Source organism: Scleropages formosus, chromosome 6 (genome assembly GCF_900964775.1).
Source record: "Scleropages formosus chromosome 6, fSclFor1.1, whole genome shotgun sequence".
Lineage (NCBI taxonomy): Eukaryota > Metazoa > Chordata > Actinopteri > Osteoglossiformes > Osteoglossidae > Scleropages > Scleropages formosus.
The window spans coordinates 21,605,440-21,633,071 of record NC_041811.1 but is presented as its reverse complement, the minus strand read 5'-3'; the positions used below and the strand labels follow the sequence as shown (position 1 = coordinate 21,633,071).

Genomic DNA, 27,632 nt, shown 5'->3' with positions numbered 1-27,632 from the left:
CCATCAAGCATCTCCAGCTGATCCAGAATGCCAAGGCACAAGTTATGTTTGACTTGGCAAAGAGTTTTAAGTATCTCACCTCCTCTTCTCTCTCCATTGGCTACCTGAAACTACCTGGATGAAGTTCAAGGCTATAGATATGTCTACAAGAGGGTCAAAGGCACATTTGAAATCAACAGGTTATTCGGAAGAAGTCCGAAATTAAAGGTCTGTAGGTTTTTAGTTTTGACTCTTGTGTGGTGAAATGTACTCCCTCTGTCCCTCAGAAATATTCATTCTTTCAGCATTCAAGAGGTGTTCCAAAACACATGGACTCACTTCTCTTCTTATCTTCTAATAGCTACATAAAGTAGCTTCACACAGTCTGTCATGATCATCCTTGTAATTCATAACTGAATCTCAGTTCTGTAAGCTGCTATTCAAATAATATGTGCTGGCACAAAATGGTGTTACCAGAAAAACAAACTGTGCTTCAATAACTGTGCATCCGTATTTATAGCTTTGTTTTTAAATGCTCTTTTGAATTTGCGTAGTTGGACGGTGCTTTAGAGAAAAGTCTCTCCTACCAAAATAAATATAACTTAAATGTAAACCACTGCACTACCACCTTCCCCTTTCTATATCTTGGCACAGTGACAAGCACACTTGAACCCTACACCTAATATAGTTTACATAATGTATATTCAAATATGGTACAGACTGAGCAACTTTATGTGCTTACCAAATTGAATTAAGGGGCAAAAAAAATTTGCAAAATTCCATAATTTAAGAATGAGTGCAAAGCATAACCATCAAAAGCCTTCAAAGTACTTTTAAAATAGTCACAAATAATATCATAACTGTACCAAGTGTCAGAAAAGCATCCGAGTGAGAAACATTAGATAAATATCAGACACAATTAGGGAATACATATTATAAATACATATTATTCCAGATATATCAGTCTCAGTGTGTACTATTTAGTGGGCCACAAGACTGATATGTGGTGCTGCAAATGACACACCTTACGCAAAAATTACATATTACATGGCAACTTTCCTGGATTTGAGAGATAAAGAGGGGGTCCTTCAGTGATGCTACTCATGTCAATTTACATTTATTTTCTTAAATAATACAATAAATATACTACAAAGTAACATTTTGTTTGTTTTGACTTACAATTTCCTCCTCTCTGCCTTTCACAATTGACATGTCTTTTTGCTTAATTAGCAGCTCAAAAACAAGTACTAAGTATAAAAAAAGGTTGAAGACTGTCATTCTAAATTACAACAAGAGAAAAAAATCTTACAGTTCATGCATACAGGTTTTAATGCTTCAAAAATCATACAAGATGCACAGCTCAAAAGAATGGAAGGACAAAGTAAATTTGAATTTATTAACAAAACACCAATATCTTAACTGTTTCCTCTTCTTACAGAGGTTTGACATGACCTTAAAAACAACCCAAAGTTAAACAAACTGTAAAGGCAGCATGACCGATGGGTTAGAAAGACACAAAAAAGGCCAATAAAACAGGACTTTCCGCACCAAAAATAACCATATTCTATACATTTAGGTATTTTATTAGAAATACTTCAAGTCACATATATTTAAGGAGGCAAAAAGTAATTTATAATTATTAGTAAATGTATGTAAGTGGTAAATGCTGAGTGGTCTGAAGCAAGTAAAGAGTAATTTGTGATCACTGAACCTCATATTACACCAAAATACCTTAAGTAAGAAAAGTAAAATTGAGAAAAAAAAACCACATGACCAAAGTACATTTTATTAAACTAGAAAAATAAAAATAAAAACAAAAGAAATTTTTTGTCTGGTTAGCCCTGTATTTAAACCAATCGTATGGGAATCCCTGCCTTGTTCCATGATATACATACATGATATTTTCATATTTATTTAGAATTTTAGCAGAAGGAAAAAACACAAAAAAGATGTAAGTGAACCCTATACCAGCAAACCAAGTGACCGAATGCAGCCTGGTTTGTAAAGTAATGGAAAAAGCATTCTTTTCTTTAATTCCCTAAAAGTTCTCCAAAAAAATCTGAAAACTAAAGTCTCACTATTAGCTGAAAGCCATGAGCATCTGTTATGTGTGTTATTTGCATCAGTCTTGTCTGCCCAACGTTTGGGAATTCCATCTGATTGCTATTAAAATGGTAAACTTCTGCATGAAGCTTCAAGAAGTATGAGGAGAACTTCAAGTTAGGAAGGCTTATGTTGCAGTCACTGTGAGTAACTATCGGTCTCCAAAATCCATAAACAGCAAATTTCTGGAGGAACCATACTAAAATATTGCAATCGTTTTATCTTCTTTATTTTTCTTTGCCAACATCTGCTGCTGAGGATGAATTCTATAAATTAGCACCATATTCAGCATATTTCTTAGATCTGCTTTTCCACAATTCTTAAATTGCAGTTGTTTCAGAAAGCATTATCCTTGGTTCTAAATATGAAAATAAAAAAAAGATTCATGAAAAAATATACATAGACAATACAAGGAAAGGACATGCGAAATGTTTGGTTCTCATGACTGTGGGGAACATTATGTTCTCTTGATGAGGACAAGATGTGAAAGGTTCCTGGAAGACTTGGTAATGTTTTGACATCACCAGTGATTCACTTGAGAATTTAAACATGAAAATACATAGCACCACAGACAAAAGTAAAAATAGCACCTATGTCTCTTTTCCATTACAACATGATATCCGTCTCATATATAATCTCACATTGTATAAAATTCATCAAACAAATATGGACGTACTGTAAGAAAATGTGAACGCTTCAGTTGCTTTAAATTAAAAAATTCAGCAAGTGATCTAGCAAGTACAGAAGACGCTTTTACAAAAAGAAAGGGCGAAACCCCCAGTTTTGTCATTATTTATAATGCAAATTAAAGCTCAGATGATAGTGTTGTGCTTTTTTGAGTTTTATTATCATCAATTTTTAAATTACATAGAAAAGGCACTTCCTGGACTGAAACTGCTTTTTTCTAATCCAATTTTTGAGTCCATCTCTTTATTTTGTCCAAATAAGTATCTATCTCCATTATTACACAACATAACAGTCACATGCATGTTTTGAAGCCCGAATCAATACACATTTCCTGAAAAACATACTTACAAAATACTTACAAACATACATAAAAAATTATATATTTATATTTTTTTATATATAGGAACTATTCCAAAGAATAGGCAGCGATATTGATGAAATGAAGGACTGAGACTGAAAGGAAGGAAAAACTGCCAATTAAGGCAAAGATTGTCACAAGTTCCGCTTCCAATGATATGATGTTCCTAATGATACAGCTCAGGGGAACTGGGACTCCAAAACCTGACCTACATGACAGTTCACTGTTTCAAGGAATGGGGAGGTGGACAGAATTGCAGGGCACAGGGTCCCAGAGTGGTTAGCAAATGACTGACTCATTCAGTTTCAAAACCTGCATGTGATGGAGAAGGCAGACTGAGGTTACAAGGTTGCTCTTTTTCATTCTTTTATTGAATATTTATTTCCTTGTCTTGAATCTTTACTCTTTTTTGGAGACAGTGATTTACAAAGGCGATGTCTTTTTTTATTGTCGTGCTGTTCACTTAGTTGTAGTCAATTCGATATAGTTATATATAATTTTTTTTTTTTTTTTTTTCTGTAAACAGTGTCTCATCCGATGAAGCAAACGGGCCCCACTTCAAATCCAAACTTCTGCAAAGCTCCGCCAAAGTCGTTGAACATGATGTCAACAAAAGGCACTTGTTCCACCTTTGGTGTGTTAATCTCAAGTACAGTTTTCTCATAGCCCTTCTTCAACTGCAAAAAAAAAAAAGGACAGTTACCAGTCACTCAAGGCATTAATGAACTCTATGGTGTCTGGGGAACATTGATTCTTGAGCACAGAGACCAGAAGTTTCCCTTTATTCTTTAAGGTTTCTTTGCTCCCCTCAGTCAGCTAACTGACTGCAACAATCTCACTCAAACACTGTTTCTGGCACTTTCTTTGCCAGGTTCTTTGTTCAGCTGATGCAAACAGCATACTTCAACTACCGTTGAAAAACATGTTAAAACTGTGGACACAGCGTTTAGTAACTAATGTAGAAATTAAGCATACATACATACATTTTCAGAACCGCTCGTCCCCTACGGGGTCACGGGGAACCAGAGCCTACCCAGCAACACAAGGCGTAAGGCCGAAAGGGGAGGGGACACACCCAGGACGGGACGCCAGTCCGCCGCAAGGCACCCCAAGCAGGATTCGAACCCCAGACCCACCGGAGAGCAGGACTGTGGTCCAACCCACTGCACCACCGCACCCCCCTAAGCAAATATAGAAGTTTTTAAATTGTTAAAGTTTAGATATATCTTTTAAATAGAGATCGTTCCTCATCTAGATGAGTCTATGCTAGAACAGACAGGAAAATATTTTCCAGAATTGAACAGATACAGTATGTTTTATACATTTTTAGTTGGTACTTTTGATGTGCGGCCCCAATTAGCAATTTGTTTTCAAAACAACAATAATAACAATATATTAAACATAATACATATAATAGGTAAACGTATATAGATAGTATATTGTGTTGTGTCGTATCGTATTATATCATGTTGAAACTGATAAAAAAAACACGTTCAACTCTGTTCCTTTGTTCCCTGCACAGTCAGAGTTAGTTACTGCTGCTGTCCCCTGCATTTGTGCCCTGGATACTCACTGCACAGCCATCCACCACGGCACGGATGTAAGGATTGTTGTCGTGGGACATCTCCTCATCGTTAGAGCCCAAGAAGCGAATGGCCTTGTCATAGTTGTTCTCATCGGGGTCGTACCAGGCCACCGACTGGTAGCAGTTGTAGGTGATGTTCTGTCGGGCAGCTGCACTCAGCAACCGGAGGAAGGTCATCTGGACCACACCGATCGGGTTGCCCTCCGAGTCCGAGTACGAAAGCTGCTCGAGAATACAGAGGGTGGGGAGAAAAGGTCGAGACGGGGATAGAAAGCAAGGCCAGGACACCCAAAGCCCCAGCCAGGGAAAGGAAAAGGGACTACACTTTTGGGATCTACAGTGTCTGAAAACCTACAGGCCACTTCTATGACAACAGACCACTAGACAGCCGACTGGGTTGTATAGTAAAGGAAGGTATCAACAACAGCAAATAGTAAAAATAGTAACAAGCATTAAAAATAATTACTGATTGTAACACAAATGCTTCTGCAGATCATACGTCACCACTGGCATAACAGACAGCTGTGTGATTCACCAAAGACCACTTTTTCTAGCTTTAATGTAATTTTTCTGCTAGGGAGGAGAGTGTCCATACCAACCCGTGACATTTCTTGTGTTCTGCACGGATCTCTTCTTTCAAAAAATACAGGACTGACCAAGAAAAAAGCGCATGCATTGCTCCAAAGCGAAGGACCAGGGACAGACATTCAAAATGGACTTCTAGAGGAAATCAGATCATACCGCAACATGTTATAAAGTGGTTAAAGTAACCTGAAGGTTGTTGCTAATTATTAATTTCTCTTGTACAGTACCTAAATGTGTAAATGGTTTAAAACTGGATGTTGCTAGAAAAAAATGTTGGTTAAAAAAGTACTGAGAGATTTTAGACTTTTTCCTCATATGATTATATAGCATTTTAAAAATTCTGTTGGACTTTTAAATTTCATTGCAAAAAAACTATAGCTAACAAGCTTTGAAAAGAGATCTCTGTGAACTTTTTAAAGTTTTAGATATTATTCAGTTATGAAAAATATATCTTGACATTGGAATTGCACTTCTTTGAGTCCATGTTGAAAGCCTGTATGGTTTATTGAAGGAGGGGCACCACTCCATCAGCAATAAGGGCACAATGAGGGTGAGATACCCCCCACTCCAGTTTGATCTTTCTCACTGTCAGCCATTTCTGGCCACCCCAGGCATGGTTCCAGCGCACCATTTCCACGAACACATTACCTCTCCATTAGAGCCGCAAGTGTGGCTGAGTAGCCAGAAGCCCCTGGACTGTGACTGAGTGCCTCACCCATCACATACTAGAAAGGTGCTTTAATGCTAGTACATGATGCACAGCCTCATAAACAAATCGAAGCAACCTCCCTAGAATGATTTCATCACCCTTAAATTCATCAACCTTGCAGGCAGTGGAAATTCTCTATGTGCACATTTCCTGTCGCCTACATCTGGACATTTTTGACTCTGTACTCAGAATATATTACTAATGCTTACTAATTTTGAATATGTTACTAATCCCAAAGGGTGACATCATAAGAAATTTAATAATACACTTCTTTGGTAAAAATGTAACATTTTATTGAACTAACTGTAAGAAAATGCATTGGTAGTTCTTAGTTTACTGTGCCAATGAAAAATGGCCAGGCACTAAGTCACTTTTAGGTGATGTCTTCTCGCATGAACTGTGGTTGAGCATTTGCATTCAAATGAACAATTCGACAGAAAGCAAATCCAAATTAAAAAGTGACAAAAATTAGAATTTTGGCTCTTCTGACCTATAGATATATAGAATGCCCTGGAGGGACTGCAGAAAAATGTGAATGTCTTTGCCTGTCCCACGGAGAAGTGAAATTTAATGCTATGCTCAGAAGTCAGCGGAAGACACACCTTCGCCGTTTGACTGAGGATGCACAGCTGTGCAGCGAGACTGAAATTAACACGTGCCTGTAGCATGTAGCAGTAGCAGCAGCAGCAGCAATGGACCAAAGTGGGCCTCCAGGCCATGGCATGCAACTTACCAGTGACCCTCGCTTGTACCGACTATACCAAGTGCCTGGCGTGTCTTTGGGCCAACGGGCCATTTTACTCTGTAAAATATAAAAGCTATTAAATGACGAGGAGGAAGCAGAGGTGTGGGGCTTACCAGTTTACCACGTTTGAATTCACTGAACCAGGACCCCGGAACTTCCTTTGCCCAAGAAGTGAGTTTAGCCTAGTGTTTGGAGTGAGGACAAAGAGGGAGAAAAGGCTGGTTAAAAGGGGACCACTGTATAGAGTGTTCTGATTAAGGGACGAGGGGTGGCCATTTTCCTGTTGTGTGGAAAATGAATAAATGCCATGCATAAGTCATGGATTCATGGAAAACCTTTAGCCAAGATTTATACTGTAGAACATTTCAAAGGGAGCATGAGGATTCTAGTAATAAGCAACACTTTCCAAATGTGGAGGTCCCAAAAGAACTGCAGAAACTCATATTCTTTATCCTTGTGCTGCAGTACAGTTTGATTCATCAGAGCCTCAGAACAGTCAGATCAAGCACCAGTTCATTTTCTGAAAATTCCAAGGACTAATTTATTATTAAGCATCTTAACTGATATGATCTATGTGTCATTCCCCACCGGCAGTTACAGCTTGATCAAAGAACTCCATAATCATACCATACAAGTTCCATTATAGACCAGGCTGTCATTCTTCTGAGTGGTCTAATGCCCCACTGTAATATGTAATAAAAATTCGGTGATCTCTTTGTGTCAGGCCACATGCCACAGTCTATCAGTTCTAATGGAGCCAGATGCTTTATAAATGTCATTTGCCTGAAGGATGTGGGTAAGATTCACTGGGCATTAGCTAGAACTGTACACTACAGCTCACTCTATCAGATAATGTGGGAATGGTCTGAACAGTTTTGCAGAAGGTGAAAAAAATGTAAAAACTGACTATTTATTTTTATGGAAATTGCCAAATGGAAGCTGAAACAGATTCTATGAAACTCATTGCTAATGAGTGAGTTTAATGCCAGTTAATGAACATGTATTCTTTCAGTTATGCTTCTGTAATTACAAAGCGCCATAAAATAATCATAAAACATTACTGTAATTTTAGTTCCCACTTCTTCAAAGCATGTCTAAACAGCAGGATATCTCAAATGAGTCCGTGTTCCAGATTATTCTCCAGGGGCAGGAGGTAATATGGTGGTTAAAGCCATTTCTTTTTGCCATCGAAGGACCATAGTTTGAACCCCCATTCCTGTTATAGTACCCTTCAGAATTGTATGACCTAACTTCCTCAAATAAAAATTACTTAGTTATATGAAATGGGTCAATAACTAAGTAGCCTACAATACAAGATTGGCACTGTAAAGTGTCTTAGTCAAAGGCATCAATTAAAATAATAGTTAATAATGAGATATTAATTTACAGTAACAAAATATCCCCAACTGACACAGTAAGGGTACCTTTCCTTAACCCTACATTGTAATCCAGTGGCCAGTACAGGGTCATGGTTGTCTGCAGGATATCCCAGAAGCATACAGTAGGACACACCCTGGATGGGACATCAGCCCCATCACAGGAAAGTTTTATACACCCATTCTCTCACCCATACACACTATATAAGGGCAGTGTAGAGTTTTCACTTCACCTGGAACAATTCTGTGTTATGTCACCTGGCTATTTGGAATAGGAGTTCAACACTTGCATTATTCTGCCCTCTGGATGGTGGTTTAAGTCATCTGAGTTATTCTGGCTGGCCACTACATCACAGATTTAAGGGCCCTGACAGTTACTGGATACAAGTAGCAGTCCTGGTGACTTGTAAAATGAAAAAAAAAAATTAATAAATAAATAAATAAATAAATCATTTAGCATTGCACAGAATAAAGCAGGACAGACCTAGGGATACAATAAATTTTCAATTTAATGGACCCTGATTCAAGAGATATTGGATTTAACAGAATTAATTCTATAGTTCATATGTCAGTACTTCCTCAGCTGATATGTTGGTACGTTGGTGCTTCCCCACCAAATCTGGTTGGAATGTTTGGACTTCTTCAATGGTGTTGCAAACATAACACATATGAAGTACATAGACCGTTCTCTCGGAAATTAAATAGTACATTAAAATATTTGTTTGTTATTAAAAAGACTTTCGGTCTCATATAGGGGATATTTTATGGATATTTGGACTTAATGGTTATGCAGCAATATTGCAAACCCAATTAGTCTGTTAAATCAAGGACTTACTCTGATAAAATCATGGTAAGAATAAATATGTAATGATTAAGAGTGATTTCTCCTCCCACATTTTCAAAGATCACTTACTCCTTCAGATTTCTTGTCAGGGTAAATGCAGCTCTCCCCTCCAGCTGTGAAATTGCAGAAGACCTTAAAGGCGTCACGGGAGCAGCCCTGGTTGGGGTCAATCCAGTATTCACCTGAAACAACATACACCACAAGGCCCATTGTGTCTCGTGCTATAACACCTAAAAATAGAATAAAATTTTGGGAGGAAAGCAAGTGGTGAACACATGACAGCTGTGAACTATACAGCCTTCTGGCAAGTATGAAAAAAATAAATTGGCTTTCATAGAAGATGTTGTGCCTGGACCGTTGACTTTAAAAGAAAGAAAAGAAATGGAGAGGAAGAGGAAAACAACTGCAGAGTAATTAGGTAACAGATACCTCTCAGGTTACTTGTATGTCATCACAGTTGGAGCAGTGCTCGAAATAAAAATTTGCTTGGTTTGTTGACCATTTGAATTCTTTTCGGTTCTTCTCATGACATATAGTAATTATTTTAGAATATTTAATGTTAGTATTTGATTCATTGCTGGCATGTGAATGAATGAATGAATGAATGAATGAATGAATGAATGAATGAAAACTTTAGTAATCCCCTGAGGGAAATGTACCTAAAGAATGTAGCACCTGAGGGCTTAGTTGAGACTGTTATTCCTGACTTTACAGGGCCAATGGGTCAGTGAGAATGTGATATGAATGCTCACCATCCGGAAAATCGAAGTGGCTCAGCTGGAGGTCTTTGCAGGTCCGTGCAGGGTTGTTCTGGGTGCCCAGTGGGTGCTTCATTTGCTCAATCTCCAGCTTGAGGGAATTCAGCGAGCCAAAGATCTCCTCCATACCGTCGTCATAGTCCCTGTAGCCTTCAGCGTTGGGTTCATCCATCATCTGGCTGGCATCTATGTTCCTTTTTCTTCTTTTAGGGCTGGACTGCATGGGCAAGGGGTGAATGACATCACCGGGTGGGCCCTGTGAGAAGAGATGGTGGGGAGAGTAGGAAGGGTTATATTTTATAAATATCATACCAAGATGTCCGTCACCTCTGTTTTTAGTAAGTGCTGATCTAAGCACAGTCACAACTATCATGTAGGGAGAATGGGAATGCCAGTCCTACCACTGGGCACTCAGAAATAACTACACAATTAGACTTCAAAGACAGTTTAGTGTTACCGTGCGGAGCATACCTTTAGTTTGTGGGAAGAAATGGATACAACATGGATAATACATGAAAATTCCTCACAAATATAACTGAGAGGCCACAATGCTGACACACCTCTTACAAAGATGTTAAATTTATGAAAACTTACAGGAGGACCGGGTGGTCCAGGGGTACCTGCTTCACCCTTTGGACCAGTTTGACCCTGGATAGAGGAGAAAACAAAATGAACCTTAAATTCTAAATATGGTTAATATGTCAGACATTGCATGTAAATTTGACTATGTTCAATTTACTTTAAAGAAAAGAAGTGTTGGGATATTTATTTTATGGTTGACTTATCATAGTTCTTTACAGCACTTACAGGTGAACCCTTTGCTCCCTTTGGCCCTGGAGGTCCCTGTAAGTGAGAAATAAGTAAGAAAGCAAAGAAGTAAATAAATAAATACAGAGTGTGAACATCAGAGATTGTAGAGGTTTTGATACATTAAAGCCAGACTCAGTATAATGAGAAAAACTTTAATGGAATGCAGCATTGTTTATCTTGTCACATTGTGCACATGCCATTCTTTGAGTTAATAATGGAGGTCATATGACAAGCTGGTCCTTTGAAAACCACAATTCAGATACAGGGAAACTTAATGAACTGCACAAGATAAGAACACTCCCAAACTTATCCAGTGGCATCAGCCCTTGCCAACATCGCCTTCCATTGTGAAAGGCTGATTGTCGCTTGTGCCAGACGTGGTGAGAATGGGCCATTTCCCATGGATCTGAATTTTTCAATCCTGACAACAATAAAGTCTTGGATGCTTTCCAGGTAGCTCTTGTACCTCTCAGCATTTATGTTGTAGTAAAAGTGATGACAGCATGATTTATTCTTATGGGTTACGAAGGCAAAACATGGGTCTTAATCTCTTTCAATAACTGGAAATCGTATGGATTAAACAGCTGCCTTAGCTGAGCAGGTGGTACATATCTGTGCCTATATGTACACTTTTTTCCTTACTGGTAATCCTGGAGGTCCAGTGGGGCCAATGGGTCCAGAGGGGCCAGGAATACCCTATCAAAAAGCAGAAAGAGCAGTCAGATCTAGGACTATATATGGGAGATAACATAAGCATTCAGAATAAAGTAATAGAATTCAATGTAACTACTCTGCATCGAAGAGGAAAAATTTTAAAGAGGAACAATCAATTTACACATAAAACAAATGTTACTGCATATTGCCAAAATGGTGTCACATACATTGTCGCCTTTTGAACCTGATGTCCCCTGGGGGCCTGGAAGACCTCGGTCACCCTTCTCTCCTTGCTCGCCTGGAGGTCCGATCAGACCAATGAGACCAGGGTGGCCCTAAATATGTATGAATGAATGAATGAATGAATAAAAAAAATATAGGCAAGTGATATACATATACATGATTTAATGGTAAAATGGATTCATCATGTATTTCCCAGTGATTTTACTGAAGTGCATACTTTTAAAAACAACTGAAATTCTGGCACATGTGCTTTCATGCAAACGTGTGCACAAAAAACAGCACATATTGACTATTAAGAAATACACACACTTTCAGAACCGCTTGTCCCAGACAGGGTCGCAGGGAGCCGGAGTCTACCCAGCAACACAGGGCATAAGGCCGGAGGGGGAGGGGACACACCCAGGATGGGATGCCAGTCCATCGTGAGGCATCCCAAGTGGGACTCAAACCCCAGGTCCACTGGAGAGCAGGACCCGGTCCAACCCACTGCGCCACTAAGCCACTGCACCCCCCCCCCTTAAGAAATAGTTCTCACCTTTTCACCTTTTATACCAGTGTCACCTTTCAGACCAGGTAATCCAGGTGGGCCCTGAAAAAGAAATAACATTACCAAATGCAATACAAATAAAAATATAAGAGATAAATTTGTGTTGATGAAACACAACTGGTTTCACACACCATGGGTCCAGGAGGTCCATCTGGGCCAGGAGAACCAGGCAGACCTTGTTCACCCTATAAAACAAACCAGAACGTGTGTGGGGGGGGGGGGGGGGGGGGGGAAAAATCATTGTGCTATACAGGCACAAAAAAATATTAACTAGTTTTACTTACAACTGGACCAGGATTGCCTCTGAGACCTTCGGACCCTGGCTTTCCAGGAGCTCCTTGTGGACCAACTGGTCCTGTTTTTCCTGGTGGACCCTCCAGACCTGGTTCACCCTTTGAAGAAAACACTGAAATGTTGTCATGGCAACCAAGAATAATCTGGAGTCCATTTTTTTTTTTTTTTTTTTTTTGGGCCCTCTTTGATGCCTATATTCCCAGAGGAAACATGGGACTTGCTAAGGCAATAATTTATATACATATAGACACAGTTTCTTTACCTTAGCTCCTTTTTCACCTTGCCTTCCCTCAGGCCCAACAGCTCCTGGGGGACCCTATAAGGCAAATAAAAGTAAATTTAGTTTGCATCACCACTGTTCCCAGAGCATACAAGAAAGACCAAACCCAAGAAAATGAATGACATACCCTCTTTCCAGGTGGGCCAGTGGGACCAGATTCACCAGTAGGACCAGGAGAACCCTGATGGAACATAAAAATAAATCAACTGGAATTTAAAAAATCAAGATCAAATGCATTATAGGAACTCTCAAGGAATTTAGAAAGAACACCTACAGGTTGACCAGGTTCTCCATCATCTCCTTTGTCTCCAGGTGGACCATCTTGACCCTAGGATCACAGTCACACACACAAATATATACTGCACATATCTAAACACATACTAGTCAATCACGACATCATGGCAAAGGGCTGGTATCTGATATCCAGCAATTCCAAATTTTTGAGTTTTACAGAACTCATTAAAATTCAGTTTTTTTTGTGAACTCACTGCTTGACCAGGCTCGCCAGGAGGACCAGGATCACCAGGGAAACCACTTGGACCCTAAAAAAGATGGTTATTACCGCTCAGTTTTATTTATTTATACTAATAGTTTAAAATGGCTGGTTTGTTTTACCAAATAACTAAATGTAATTCTTTCCCACATTTGTACTGTTTTGTTATCAATGTGCTTTGTACCCTTTAAAAAGGAGAAAACAGTGTTTCTGGAATATGAAAATAATTGGAATCATAATGCAGGAAATTGATATAAAAAATGATTTATGAATGATTTGGTTTGTTTCCATGGACTGATTAGATTCAACAACCACATATTTTGATATGTCAAATATACTGAGAGCTAAAACAGTACTGTATTCTCCTGGACCAGGATATGAAAACTCTGTTCCTCACATCCCAATGGGTATTCCATTTTTATTGCATCTTAAATCTTGATTAAACACCCATGACTGGGATTTTGATTCAATGTCAGAATAATAATCAGCTTAAACCAAATATATAAATTGATAACTCAGTCAGCTAAGATGAGAACAACAACTGAATGTCACAATGATCTCAGGAAAACTCCTATAACTACAGTCCGTGTATTAATTCAGTACAGAATGAAGCAGCATTTATATTAATTTTCAGATACTAACCTGAACTTTTTAAGTTTAATTTTTCTTTACTGCATTTATCATACGAATCTGACCAGTGTAAAAATGTTTAAAATTAGCCTTGAACTTACAGGACTGCCCTTGGGTCCATCATCTCCAGGGGGACCTTTAGGACCAGGGGGGCCAGCAGCACCGGCAGGACCGGCTTCACCCTTCTCTCCCCGTTCACCTCTCGGACCCTGGGAGAGGAAAAAAAAAAATCACCCCTTCAGTGATCAAATGTACAGAAAGGAAGAAAGTCCATAGAAAGAATTCACATTTTCCCTATATTATAGACCACTAAAACATCAAAAGCAGAACAACCTCTTTAAACATCAAATTCTGAATTTTTTTTTTTTTTTTTTTTGTGAAGTATTGTAGATTTTTAACATTGGATTAAGTTATATTAGGCTTCATTACAGACTAAAACTTTTGTCGCTACTGTCCTAAACATTTTATTGCAATTGAATTCAATCATCCTATTTCATAAACCAGGAAACTTTGGACAATGGCACATATTCCTTAAACAAACTGTAAACAAACTATTAAAATGCATGAAAAATGTAACTCTGTGGTTTATATCTGTTGTGCACTTTTGAAGTGATAGCAGTATTTGCATATCTTTGCTGTACTCCAAAAATAGACAGGCAATTATGTAAAATTGTACAGAATGGAGAAATGAAATAAAGATCTGCTGAAGGTATGAGATTGCCAGAGGTCACCCTACCGATGGGCCCACATCTCCTGGAAGACCGGGCTCTCCTGCTTCACCAGCTTCACCCTGTGGGAGGAAACAGGATCAAGACAACAGCCAGAAAATCTGAATGCTGCTTCTCACTGTACATCAGAAATGAGAATAGCACAGAACACAGGCAAAACCATGAATGTTCCTGATTCCTTAACATTTAAAAAAAGAGGAAAGGGAAGTTTCAATCCATCACATCCTTCCAGAACTGTTACCAAAAATAAAACGTCGTCGGGGCCTGGCTTCGCAACATAAATCTTTCGGTGCTGATCTTATCCTGTGCCTGACTCCTGTCACTGCCCATTTCTCATTGTCACACAAATAGTACCCTGTTAGGGGTGCCACAGAAAGATGTTTTAAGTGCCTTTTGTATCACATGTAAGGAATCCCTCTGTGGAGGTAACAGTGCCTGGTCGTTTGTGACACTTATATTCAGGCTGGTTAAATTATTTCAGGTAGTAATTTAAGCTGTACTGGTTGATTTAACTTACCACAAAGTGGAATTAGGCATTGCGTCGAAACGTTTTTTTAAGAACACAATAAAGTAACTAATGAAGTTATCAATGAATCAGTAATGTGGATAGGCTAAGTACGTTGCACAGTAGTTTTAAACTGAGTTTAGTAACGGCCATGCGGAAATGTGATTCTCAAGAACAGTTCAGTAAATCCTCAAGTATCTGACAACTACTAGACAAATTGAACTGTACTGTACCTAATTTCACGGTAGTTGTTTGAATGTTGCAGTTAGAATGGCAATGAGATCATTTTACACCAAATAGCTGCAGAGACTTGGGTTGCAAAAAGTCTTTGTTCATCGAGGTGTGCTCTTTTTGCGGATTCTGACCTGGGGCCATTTCATCAATGCAAAGGAGAGAAAGCATACAGGGAACTGGGCACCTGCTGAGAATGGTATACACCTCAATCTTTCAAAATCTATGTACTTGTCTTGCCTCGCACGAAATGTGAAGATTAAAAATCAAAAAGAATAAAAAAGAATAATACAAAAAAAGAAAATTAGAATAAAGAGAAATATTCTAATATATAACATATTCAGAGAGATTTTTAAGTTTTTTTTATGTCAAATAAATGCTAAACCATACAACGAAATGGTTTCATAAATATATCTCTTACATATAATGTACTGTAACCTAACTAAATACAGTGAAAAATGTTATCATATGTCTTATTGCATTAAACACTTTTAAGAGGCAAATGTGTTTGCCCGTGTGTGTGTTTGCATGAATGATAATAGATGTGTTCTACTGTCGACATAATAAACAGTTACATAGATTTTTGACTTCTCGTTCACATTGTGTAAAACGATATTGAATGACACAATAATTAAAATAATTAAAAAAAAAAAAGGCCATACCTTCTCTCCCACTGGTCCAGGATTTCCAATGCCACCTGGGGGACCCTGTGGGCCATCTGCTCCCGGGGGTCCAGAGGGGCCTCTTGGGCCAGGGGGCCCAGGGGGACCCTGAAAGAGGCATAATATATATTTACATTTATTCATTTTGCAGATGCATTTCTCCCAAGCGATGTACATCTCACAGAGATCCAATTTGTGCATTACGTATATCTGGTAAGTAGGTCTTCAACATAGTTAAGTTAATTAAATTCCATATAATACAAAATGAATCTTACCAGTTGACCGACATCTCCAGTTTCACCTTTCTCACCTGGTGGCCCAGGTAGTCCCTGTATAAAAAAGATAAATCGTTTCACTAAAAATCTTTTTTCAACATACAACTACTATTTTTACTACCATGTGTAATTACAAAAAGCAAACAAAAATATTATTTTAATGCATTAAGGTTTATTACACTATTCATTTATTGACAATTGATGTGTTCTCACCTGAAGCCCAACAGGCCCTGGGGGTCCAGGGAATCCTCTGGGTCCTTCATCTCCTTTCTGACCAAAAAGACCCTGTTGCCCGCGGGGTCCAGGTTCACCGTCTGCTCCCTAGAAGATGACAAATAAATAGTGAAATCACGGATAAGTGAGGCAGAGAAAGTGAGAAAAGGAGACCGAGATCATCAACAGAGCAGAGTGACCATTACATAATCATTACACACTTACAGGGGGACCAGGCTGTCCTATGGGACCCTGTGGGCCAGTGGGACCGGGTGGACCCTAGACAAGGAAAAAAAAAACAGGTTAATGAGTATCAACAAAACAGAAATAATAACTTGCTTTTTGGCTATCTCTGAAAAGATACGGCATTGCCACTAAATCGGTATTAAACAATATAAAATGCAAAATTGAATTAAGGAAACATGACAAAAAGAAATACTCACATGTTCTCCTTTGTCACCTTTGCTTCCCTTTTGGCCTGGTTCACCAATTTCACCCTAGTGAGAAGAAAATATGCAGCTCTCATTATCTCACTTGTCTTATTCACCTACTCCACATTTTACCATTAGAAGAGTTACATAATAGTACAGTACATTGTGTCGGAAGTTATGTTTTGGAGATCTATAAGTGTCCACAACATGATCTTGCTTTGCATGTGGCTGCATTGTAGCTATGTCTTGCATATCAGATCTGTTGTGGTCTCATAAACTAATCCAGTTAGTTTAATAACTGCTACCCACATCAGTGTCAGTCTGAGAATAACTGACCCGTGACTGTTATTTTTTATCTCACTGAGATTATATGCACATTGTAAGGAGCACTTGTTTCACTTTTCTGGACACCTTGTCCCACCCTGTAGGGTTAGAAACCAGTGCCAAAGAATGGCACATTTTTCATGGATCAGCATATTGATATAGTTCTTTCACAAAGAGTCCTGTTACACATTTATTATACTAGGCTTTCATACAAATTGATCCTGAGAAAAGGTTGATCCTATATAAATGAAACATTTAAAAAATTGTTACTTTTTGTCAGCCTCTATCATAACAGGACAACCTATTAGCCAAAGAGGGGCAATACATTCAAAAGAAAAAAGATTATTTAGAAAATCAGATGAGAAAATTATATTCTTAATACGTCTTTGCAAACGGATCAATGAACAGGCCTATTGAAATTGTCTAAAAACTGTATTATCTCCTTTAATGAGCCATGTTATACTTCTCCCCATTATCCAGAACAATTTCTACAGTCTATCCCCAATAATTATAACCCGCTGTTTTACATCCATTCTGAGATTACCTTGTCACCATCTTCTCCAGGAGGACCAACTGGACCAGCAGGACCAGGGAGACCCACAGGACCCTGGACACCATCTCTTCCAGCTGGACCTTGAGGACCTTTCTCACCCTACAAAACAAGTTGTGACTTTCAGACAAGATACACTCCTGCTATGAGGACAGTATCATTTATAGCAGGATCAGTCTTAAGACACCCAACAATATGTTATGTGGAACTTTATGGCAATTAAGCATATGGAGGCAAAATTGGAACCAGAATTTGTGTACATGCCCATTAAAGTCAAATCACAGCTAATGCAACATAAAAAACTGAAGACAGATTCTGACAACATGGATATGTGTGATACATGCAATGGAAGCAATATGTCTATCCTTCACAGCTAAATTTCAGTGAGTGTACTACTGGTCCTTACCGGTCCACCTTTTTCTCCAGATGGACCTGGGGGGCCTTGGGGTCCTGGACGTCCAGGGAGGCCGGTGGGTCCAGCTGGGCCAGCAGGGCCTCGTTCACCAGGAGAGCCCTATAGATAGAAGACAACACATATATAATCAGGCTAAGCATATATAACAATTGTACACAATTTAACTGCTCCGTATAAGATCTATATGAAAAATTGCCCATATCAGTATTTATTCACAGCAATAAATATATTTTGGTAATAGACAGAAAGTGGTCCTGCTAAACAAAATGAACATTACAGCAGACAGTAGGTACCTTTCCTCCTAGTGTATTTTGAAGAAAAAACTTGCTTATTTACTCACAGCAGGCCCAGGTGGGCCACTGGGTCCTTCATTTCCTTTTAGACCAGGAGCACCCTGAGGAGAGAAAATCAGGCTTTTGAAATGAAATACATCCTGCAAAAAAGTCCCATGGATTCCTTTCTGCAAACCACCATCCATGGTTCATGACAACTGAGAAGCAAACTTCTGCTCAGTGAATTTTAAAAATAATAATTATCTGAAAGAGATGTTTCTTATCTTCTTTTTAATTTCCCTGCCTTATTACATAATTATTCCATTTCGAAAAACTATAGGTTATTCATTTTTCCAAGGAAAAGTTTCTTCTTTATTGGTTATTTTAACTTTTACAACAAATAGAAACTGACTTTGTAAAACAATTTATTTGAAGAAGCGTGGAATATATAACTTACAACAGGGCCTGGAAGCCCTCGTTCTCCTGGAAATCCTCTCAAACCTGGGGGACCATCTTTCCCAGGAGGGCCTGCAGGGCCTGGGTCACCCTAGAGAAACAACAACTCCATCAGTGGCAGCTGCTCACCGTTCCAGGTCAAAACTAACACTTGGCAAAGTACAGGTTCTCCCAAGAAACTTAGGTACTCTTTCTATAGACAGTCTTAGGCAGAGGTGCCTTAGAACATGTGCAATGGCTCGAGATGCCTTACCTTGGCTCCCTCTTTTCCAGTTGCTCCAGGGAGACCTTGTTCCCCAGGAGGTCCTGAAGGCCCAGGGTGTCCCCGTTCTCCCATTGGTCCAGTCTCACCTGTGGGGCCCTGTAGGAAACAGAAAGTAGGAAGTTCCATAGAAGAAACACTGGCACTGACAAGTTATGCTACCTTACACAATTCCATCCAAAACTATCAATTTTGATAATTTCATAACCACAGCACAGTTACAGTCAGAAATCAACAGTTTACGCAAGTCAAAATTAAATGAAATGATTCAGAACAAAGTTCAGTAGGCAGTAGTATCAGGATTAAGAACCAGTGGCTTTTTAAATAGAAGAATGAAGGCAAAATTTGCATTTCTAAAGCTTATATTTACTGTATTCTGACCTCTGTATGTAACATACAGACACTCCTTGATTTATGCAAATAGATCGTTCTTCAACCTCTTATGTAAGTCAAAAGTTATGTATGTCAGATTCCCTCTCTTTCCCCATCGTTCAGCATAGGCTAGCCTAGGCATTTGTTGCAAACACAGGTATAAAAAAATGACACAATAGAATTCTCTAGTAAATGTCAGACACATTAAATACCGTAATATCTTTTTTTTTTTCAATTTCCTCTCCAAATCGATTGATGTACACTTGCGAGACGACTCTCGCTTAACTTCAGGTGCACGTTTACCACCAGGCATTGCGAATAATGAACTGAGTAAAAATATGCAAAAAAGAAACACTACACTAACGAGAGGAGATGCGTTCACTGCTAAAAACATGTGGGAACTGGGAAGATGCTGATTCCTGCCTTGTCTGGCTACGCCAACTTGCGCTTAACGTATTTCAGGTGTTTTGCGTAAGCGCTATCCGTAATTAATGTATATGTCAGGAATTTTTCATATAAATCCAGATTTACGTAAGTCAAATTCACGTAAGTAAAGGGGTGTCTGTATATATTAGAAGGTGAATAACCTAAAGTAAATTTCATCTACCCATTTGATTTACAAATCAGCAGTTCAAGAAAGCCAAAGGAAATGTCAGGAAAAAAAATCACAAAAAAAATTCTGCCATCAGTAGTTTAAACATTATCTTATCTAGCCATTACATCTTCCCACACATTTCAGTTGTTTCTCTAGAGCAAACACTTTCAGTCCTCACAAAAATTGCCTACTTCTTGTGTTCTTTTAATTCATTTTCCCATCTCTTTACCTGCATTACTGTCTTCAGAACTATATACTGTATTGTGTTATTCCCTTGAAACTATAATTTTACAATATGAAAAAGTATTGAAAGGTATAGCCCTGTAGTGGTACAAGAATCCAAGGCCACTACACCTCTGTAGTAGTACAACAGAAAGGCATTCCAGATTATACCTTGCAGAGGCTGTACTGTGGAAAATAGTGCTCCTAAAACAAAGTTTTCATTAAAAAAATGCCGGGGTAGGCCTAAGGAAGCCATTTGTGCCAAAACTTTGAAGTACTCCACAATGGTTGAACGAGTATTTTGCTCTGAGTTTTAGAGCCATACGGGAATGTAGAAACTTATAATGATGGGTCCTAACCAGTGACTCACCTGAGGTCCAACCACACCAGGAGGCCCAGGAGGCCCTGTCTTGCCTTGGAAGCCCTGTGGAGGAAGACGAACACTTTAGGGCACAGTGGGGAAATGAAGCTTGTGTTCTTAACATCTCCTCAGGTTGCCAGTATAATCAACTACCTAATGATCTCCCATCATAGTGCAGAGTATGCATTTGGCAGGCACTGTACGTCACCCGTTCTTATCTTTTAATTTACTTGCTACTAATTTCTCTGCCTGACAGAGGGAAGCAAGCCATTGTGTGATAAAAATGAGGCACTCACCGTTTCACCTCTCTGTCCGGGGTGTCCTGGCAGTCCATCTTTCCCTGCCGGACCCTGACAGAGATATAAGAATATAAGTCTGCAGGGAAAACTGGTAGTACAGAGAATAAAAATAGCTATGAAAAGGATATTTCTTTCACATAAAAGGGTTCCAAGTTTCCACAGTAAAACAATACAGAAAACAAAGACCCATTTATCAAATGTGAAAAAAAGGGCATTTCTCATAAAGCTTCTTGACATACGGGTGGGCCTTTCGGTCCTGGAAATCCAGTTGGTCCTTGAGGCCCAGGAAGGCCCTGTAACACAAAGCCAAATGATTAGTGGAAAATCACTCTAATTTTACTGCTGTACAGTCCCAAAACCCCATAAAGGTTAGTCAGGACTGATTTGATTAAAAAAGCAAAGACATCATTGATGCAACTACTTGATTGAATACCATCTTATTACTGATTTTAATTGACAATTTTATTGTATAATTGTTATAGATAATGTTTCATACCCTTTCACCTGGTGGTCCAGGGGGACCATCACCTCCTGAAGTGCCCTGTGAAGATGACAGGGGAGGATTTATTAGATTTATTAGGTTCTTTCATGAACCAGTAAGGGATATTACTGTATTTAATTCATAGTAAACTTCATAAAAATCCCCTGACCCACCTTTGGCCCTGCCTTTCCTGTTGGACCCCTGGGACCTCTCTCTCCTCGAGGACCCTACAACACAGCAAGAAATAGTGAGGGTGGAGATGCAACTGTCACACAAAAGTCATTATTATAACTGTGGTTATTGTTATTCTACATTCAGTTACACTCCAGAAATGTGATTCTTTAGGTGCTGAGCTAAAGAAATGTACTAACAAATTCTGAATACTACTTTTTATTATTCAGTTCTACTGTAGTTATTTCTCCATTTTCTTTCTTCCTTTTTGTTTCAAGTTCTACATACAATTTTCACTTTCTATGAAAGAATTCTGCTACACCTCCAGTGTCACTGAGGATACTCACTGTCGGCCCCCTCTGTCCACGTGGACCTGGTTTTCCTGCTGTTCCCTGAAGGAGCACACAAGAACGCAAGAATTGAAGGAAAGTTATATCTCAAAAACATAACAGTGAAGCCAAGAGAGATGAAAGAAATTCAGGTGGACAGTTTGACAGATGTAGACTACATTAGAAGTTTAGGTATGAGATTATATCATTAGTTTACTGTCATCGACCATCGAGCATGTTACAGTTCAGAATAATTTAATTATGTCTTCACTGATACCAATGATACTTGAGGATTGTCAACTACTTATGTTTCATTCAAAGGAAAATGTAAGCTGTTGCTTTCATTTGTTGAAAGCAAAGATAATCAATAATAAAAGGCCATAAAATATTCACTTACAGTAAGTTAGAATGAGAACACGCTGATTGAGTATCTCTGTGACATTGTATGTGAATAGGAAAATGATAGTTAAGATGGAAAGCCTTAAAATAATTTTTCAGAGTTCAATAAATAACTCTGAAAAAATGTTCACAATGTTCTGACAACCTTGCTCTGTGATTCATTGAATCTTGGACCACATCTGGAACTATTGTAAGGACTAAACCTTGCAATTTTCTTATTTCTTTTGTAAATTTACTAAGGAATATAAACTCCAGTAAGATAAAACAAATGTAACTGCATAGTTATTTTTGTGAGATAGAAATATTTAAGTATGTTACCCTGACTCTTGAACGACCAAAACTTAAAGTCATACCCTTGTGCCTTTCTCTCCATTGGCTCCCGCAAAGCCTTGGAACCCCTGGGACCCCTAAAATGAAGGCAAAAAAGATAGAAATTCAATTACTAACCTTTGAAAGACAAAACAGTGGAAAGTACTTACGCAGCAGTGTATTGTGCAATGAGTGCAGCTGACACCAAACAGCATAGCGAATCTAATTCACTTTGATCAACAGGGTTCAAACATGTCCTGTGCTTGCTTCAAAGTTTGAACTGTCAAAAGAGGGCCTTAGGCCTGCTCGAAACGCACTAACTGTCATGTTTAATCGAAGACCTTCAATAACATGTAGCCAAAGATCTGCATGAGTGAATTCATTTGTAACTGGTGTTTCTGCAGAGGTATAGGCACCTGTGACACATGAACCACCTTACCACAGCTTGAGGACACAATTTACCTTCGGACCTTGTCGTCCCGGGTAACCTGGCAGACCGGGAACTCCAAGCTTGCCCTGTAAATGTTAATAAAGCAGGATGCATCAATAAACCATACACATTTTAATGCAAATATAGAGCAGAAAAAACTTCTGTATTTGCATAAGCTGTTGTGCACAGAAACATGTACAAAAGCGGTTGCACATAGCGAATGAAAAAAATGGATCTCCAAGCTGTATGTATAAGCTTATGTTGTGTCTATGCTATAGTAGAATTACTATATACTGTATGATCTTGTCCGAATGATAAATTTTAAATATATGTCAGAATGCCCTAAATTTGCAGCTTTGAAATTACCGTTAGTTCAGGTACATGACATTTCAATTTATAACAATTTTTTTGTATATAAAGGTAGAAACCTGAACATAACATTAGACAAAGTTTCAAAAATTTCTCCCCACATATATATCTTCTTCATTACTCTTTTTTTTCCTAGTATAAAAGACAAGTTAATTTGCGTGCATGCCCATTAAAGTCATATCATGGCTAAAGTGAATGCATATTTAAAAAACAGCAAGGAGGTTACTGAAATGCACAGCTACCGTAAATAGTAGGCAACAGATAGATTTGCTAGGTTGTTTTTAAGGAAAGAATAGAACGACATTTCCCTTACAAAATACATCACTTTAATGTGCAAACAAACTGTGCATGTAAAATTTATTTCAAGGTATGAATCCGATGGTAGACAAACTATAACCTTACCTTTTCACCCGTTGGACCAAGGGGGCCTGCATCACCAGGAAGACCACCACGCCCTTTGGGACCCTCTGGACCATCCTCACCTCTTGGTCCAAAAGGCCCTAGCTCCCCCTATAGATGGTAAGAAACATAATTAATAATGGACATATTGTGGTATGCTCTCATTATTTTTAAGCCAAACTGAAAAATCTTGAACAACACTGAATGAAAACATCTCCAAATATTCATATTGTAGGCGTGGTATCCTATTAAAATCCCCACAGATGGCTAAAAGGTTGCAAAATGGACACCCATGAAGAGCTTCAAATTGCAACTTTGAAATGATACTTGACCAAATCTGCTTAAATCATTGAACATTGTGAAAGTGAACACTTAACAACTAATTAGCAAAAATGAACACTTGAAATAAATGAATGAGCTCCGCACTCCAGTTAATCACACATGCAGTTATAAAAAACAAAGAGGAACAGAAATCTTATCATATCTAGTCATATCATTTTCAACCTATCTTATGACATTAATTCCTTAATTGTCTTCTGCATCTTGTAGTATATCTGCACTAATGATTGACTTCTACTTTGGTGATTCGCCAGACTACATCTGTAACGTTCCCACTCCATCTGATCATTAGACCAGTCAAGTATAAAGGCACTGTAATTCTACTGGCATCGTCCCTCTGTGCATTTTAAAAAGAGCGTTGTTGAAATCCATTTTCTTTATCAGGGAATAGCACATTTTCAAAAGGCTTCAACGTCACATGTTCTAAGACAGACTTCAACATCTTTTTTTCCGCACTGTTTTGAAGAGGTTTAACAAGGTATTGATTTTTAAAATAACTTTCAGGGCTTTTTTAAAGCCAACCATGCCTGAGATTGGGGTAACAGGAAGCAATAAGGTACTCTTGCTGAATTCCCTCAATCTGTCCCTTAAATGTACTATTTACTATCAGTTGAATTCCCTGCTGAGGTTTTCGAAATTAAAGTATTCCATCATTGTTCACGTCATATTTTTCTGACGGATGGCTATGAGAAGCGTTTCTAGTTTGTCATAATTGAAGTGATGAGACACCAGTGTTATCCGAAACTTGGAGAAACTCCAGCATGAGATGTAAACATAGAAAGGGTGTTTCATTATTATCCATAAACAGTGACTGGTACATTGAGTTAGTGCAACTTATGCGACAATGCAAATGGTCTTGATAGCTGTGTTGATCGGTGAATGATTTCAGTCCGGTTGTACAGATAATAATCATAAGCTAAACTCATCCTGAACAATAGCAAAAGTATGGTTGATAAGGACTTGTCCAAGTCTTGAAAGATGCTGGTTCAGGTCCGTTAAAGGAGCCCTGCTAATGTACCTTTGAAAAATAAATGTGATTTCTCTGTGCATATTTTCACAAGTGGAAAATATTACTTTAACAGAAATGATTTGTAATGTTAACAACAGCCAGCACTAGCGACAATAATAACCGAGGTTACAATTGCATCTGAAAATGGTTAACTCTTTTATTAAAGTTATTGAATTAGCCTCTCATTTGCAATGAAATTAAATTCTACAAAGCAAAGAAGTTCTTACTCTGTCACCCTTGATGCCCATATCCCCCTTAGGACCAGGGAATCCATCTTCTCCCTGAGAAAGGAAAAGAGGTTAGAAAATTAGCCCAAATATCAGAAATCAAAAATAACCCTGACACAATCTCTTTATTTTTATGATCAAAAACATAATAGTAAAAGTTCTAAAAAAACCATCCAGTTGACTTAAAGACTAAAATGGCTAATTAATCATAGCATGGAATACACAGCAAGGAGCCTGTAGCTACTTGTTTTTTTCATTTTACTAATCACATAGCATTTCATTTCTTACCTTTTCACCTTTGGTTCCCTTTAAACCACGGACTCCGTCAGCTCCCTACAAAAAGAACACAGTTACGTTGCCAGGAAGAGTGCAAAGATGAGATACTGTTAGATACAGTCAACAGTATCTGGTCTGAGAATATACTGCTGGAGAGAGGAATCAAAGATGTCCATCAGCACAGCACAGCATCAGTATATTAATATCTCACAGCAAGAACACTACTGATATGAGACAGCGCTGACCTTCACTCCTCTTGGTCCAGGATACCCAATTGGACCTTGAGGGCCAGGAGGCCCCTGGGAAAAAAAAAAAAAAATAAAACAAGATTAATGAATGCAATTCGAGCGGCATAATTCATGATACTTTGCCCTACCTACTTTTTTCAATTCATTTTACAGTTTCTTCCATTCATTAGGACATAACAGCAGAAAAAAAATCTCACCAAGTGTCCTTTTTCACCAGGAGGTCCTTCTTTTCCAGGGTGACCCTGCCAATTATTCCACAAGATTTCTTTGTTAAACAAGCTGCGTTCATTATGCATATTAGCAGGTATAGCTTGGCAAACATCCTGCCAAAACCTGTTTAAATTAAAGATCTGGGGTGAAATTTCTTGCCTTAATTCTCAGAATGCAGGCGAGTATAAGAGCATTAAATAGTAATTAAGAACTGCAACTGAAGGCCTCGGGTAGGCTAGGATTCCAGCATCTTTAGTGATGATGATTTGATATGATAACCAAGCCCTTCCGACGACCACTAACACCTGGTTCGTATACTCGGGGGGACTGCCTTGGCGAATCAAGGGGTGGAGTAAATGAACTCCCTTCTTGGAAAACAGCACTACTGGCTTGTTACACATAGCAGCTGAACAGGAGCAAGATGGTTATCATCAACAACTGTGTGTTCTTCAGAGGCCTAGTGATGACCATCAGCCACACAGAGGAGAGCCAAACGCAGGCAGCACTATAAGAGGGCTGGATAACAACTAGAGAGCAGAACTGGGTTTCCTCTGGTGCTCTCTTTTCTTCACTAGAGCCACCTGCTTTGACGCCCTCTTCTCAGGCCATGGTCCGCACCAGTAGTGATTTCATTAGCAAGGTTGACCATGCTCTGGGAACAGGAGAGGCAGGTGGGGTGGGGGTCAGAACAAAGACTTTGCCAACCAAAAGCAGAACATGAGGGGAAGCTTGACCTTGTAAGGCATAAGAGCATGAAAAACTCATTTTCAAGAGCCTCGGGATCATTGTTGCGCTCCTTCCATGTCGTTAGCAACCTCCATATTTTACAGAGCACGAGAAAAGCAGGACTCACCGGGGGTCCATCGGCTCCAGGCATTCCTGGCAGACCTGGTTTCCCAAGTGGACCCTGGAAAGGACCAAGGAACATTATTAGCGAGAGAAAGAGACAGAAGCACCGTGTACTCGTTGACTGCTAAGTCAAATATGTGGGGACTGTTGACATAGTGTCAAAATATAATGGTTATTCATTAGGGATCCTAACAAGGCAGAAATGCTTTTTCTGGATCAACTAATGCAAAGGGGCTACACCACCAATCAGAATGAGGAACAGGATAAATAGATCATATTTCTTTAAGAAACATGTTAATAAAGGCCATTATATACAGTGTAATGTTTTTGAAAATATTTCCTCTACAGGGCAGTGTGACATGCACCTTCTCTCCTGGGGGGCCGATGTGTCCTTGAGGCCCTGGAAGACCCTGTAAATGTTGAGACACAGAGTGAAATCCTCAGAGTGTCTATCTGTATAAAACGTCATACCTTTGAATGTAGGGTGAAAGTACTCTATTAGGCTACTCAGTGCATTCTGGATAACATACACATTAACAAAAAAGCACCATAATGAAAGTCATCTGCCCACTCCCAGCCTACGTTTCTTTAAATAATCTTACCTGAGCTCCTGGGTTTCCTTGCTGTCCTGGTGGTCCAGGCTCCCCCTGTGGTCCCTGAAAGTAAAAAGTAACGAATTATATTGGTCCGATAATGTTTTATACTGATCTTTATCAGACAGTAAAGTCCATCAG

General features: G+C 38.8%; 1 protein-coding gene across 2 annotated transcripts in view; it reads right to left on the bottom strand.

Annotated features, from left to right (window-relative positions):
• Positions 1 to 1,772: 1,772 nt before the first annotated feature.
• Positions 1,773 to 27,632, bottom strand: part of LOC108925065 (collagen alpha-1(V) chain) — a 37,980-nt gene continuing 12,120 nt past the window's right edge. Inside the window, exons 14-57 of one of the 2 annotated variants that reach the window (XM_029252758.1) lie at positions 27,501 to 27,554; positions 27,264 to 27,308; positions 26,903 to 26,956; positions 26,037 to 26,081; positions 25,837 to 25,890; positions 25,604 to 25,648; positions 25,316 to 25,369; positions 23,744 to 23,851; positions 23,005 to 23,058; positions 22,587 to 22,640; positions 21,853 to 21,897; positions 21,508 to 21,561; positions 21,350 to 21,394; positions 21,093 to 21,146; positions 20,851 to 20,904; positions 20,564 to 20,617; positions 18,996 to 19,103; positions 18,744 to 18,833; positions 18,355 to 18,408; positions 18,006 to 18,113; positions 17,594 to 17,701; positions 16,738 to 16,791; positions 16,520 to 16,573; positions 16,295 to 16,402; positions 16,082 to 16,135; positions 15,807 to 15,914; positions 14,417 to 14,470; positions 13,782 to 13,889; positions 13,046 to 13,099; positions 12,832 to 12,885; positions 12,685 to 12,738; positions 12,540 to 12,593; positions 12,268 to 12,375; positions 12,115 to 12,168; positions 11,972 to 12,025; positions 11,421 to 11,528; positions 11,182 to 11,235; positions 10,537 to 10,572; positions 10,324 to 10,377; positions 9,724 to 9,985; positions 9,041 to 9,153; positions 6,865 to 6,933; positions 4,701 to 4,934; positions 1,773 to 3,804 (exon numbers count right to left, since the gene is read on the bottom strand). In XM_029252758.1, the coding sequence (XP_029108591.1) occupies positions 3,658 to 3,804; positions 4,701 to 4,934; positions 6,865 to 6,933; positions 9,041 to 9,153; positions 9,724 to 9,985; positions 10,324 to 10,377; positions 10,537 to 10,572; positions 11,182 to 11,235; positions 11,421 to 11,528; positions 11,972 to 12,025; positions 12,115 to 12,168; positions 12,268 to 12,375; positions 12,540 to 12,593; positions 12,685 to 12,738; positions 12,832 to 12,885; positions 13,046 to 13,099; positions 13,782 to 13,889; positions 14,417 to 14,470; positions 15,807 to 15,914; positions 16,082 to 16,135; positions 16,295 to 16,402; positions 16,520 to 16,573; positions 16,738 to 16,791; positions 17,594 to 17,701; positions 18,006 to 18,113; positions 18,355 to 18,408; positions 18,744 to 18,833; positions 18,996 to 19,103; positions 20,564 to 20,617; positions 20,851 to 20,904; positions 21,093 to 21,146; positions 21,350 to 21,394; positions 21,508 to 21,561; positions 21,853 to 21,897; positions 22,587 to 22,640; positions 23,005 to 23,058; positions 23,744 to 23,851; positions 25,316 to 25,369; positions 25,604 to 25,648; positions 25,837 to 25,890; positions 26,037 to 26,081; positions 26,903 to 26,956; positions 27,264 to 27,308; positions 27,501 to 27,554 (3,390 nt within the window). In that variant the 3' untranslated portion in view covers positions 1,773 to 3,657. Of the gene's footprint in view, positions 3,805 to 4,700; positions 4,935 to 6,739; positions 6,809 to 6,864; positions 6,934 to 9,040; positions 9,154 to 9,723; positions 9,986 to 10,323; positions 10,378 to 10,536; positions 10,573 to 11,181; positions 11,236 to 11,420; positions 11,529 to 11,971; positions 12,026 to 12,114; positions 12,169 to 12,267; positions 12,376 to 12,539; positions 12,594 to 12,684; positions 12,739 to 12,831; positions 12,886 to 13,045; positions 13,100 to 13,781; positions 13,890 to 14,416; positions 14,471 to 15,806; positions 15,915 to 16,081; positions 16,136 to 16,294; positions 16,403 to 16,519; positions 16,574 to 16,737; positions 16,792 to 17,593; positions 17,702 to 18,005; positions 18,114 to 18,354; positions 18,409 to 18,743; positions 18,834 to 18,995; positions 19,104 to 20,563; positions 20,618 to 20,850; positions 20,905 to 21,092; positions 21,147 to 21,349; positions 21,395 to 21,507; positions 21,562 to 21,852; positions 21,898 to 22,586; positions 22,641 to 23,004; positions 23,059 to 23,743; positions 23,852 to 25,315; positions 25,370 to 25,603; positions 25,649 to 25,836; positions 25,891 to 26,036; positions 26,082 to 26,902; positions 26,957 to 27,263; positions 27,309 to 27,500; positions 27,555 to 27,632 lie in introns of both variants that reach the window. The other variant, XM_029252759.1, reaches the window with a different exon arrangement.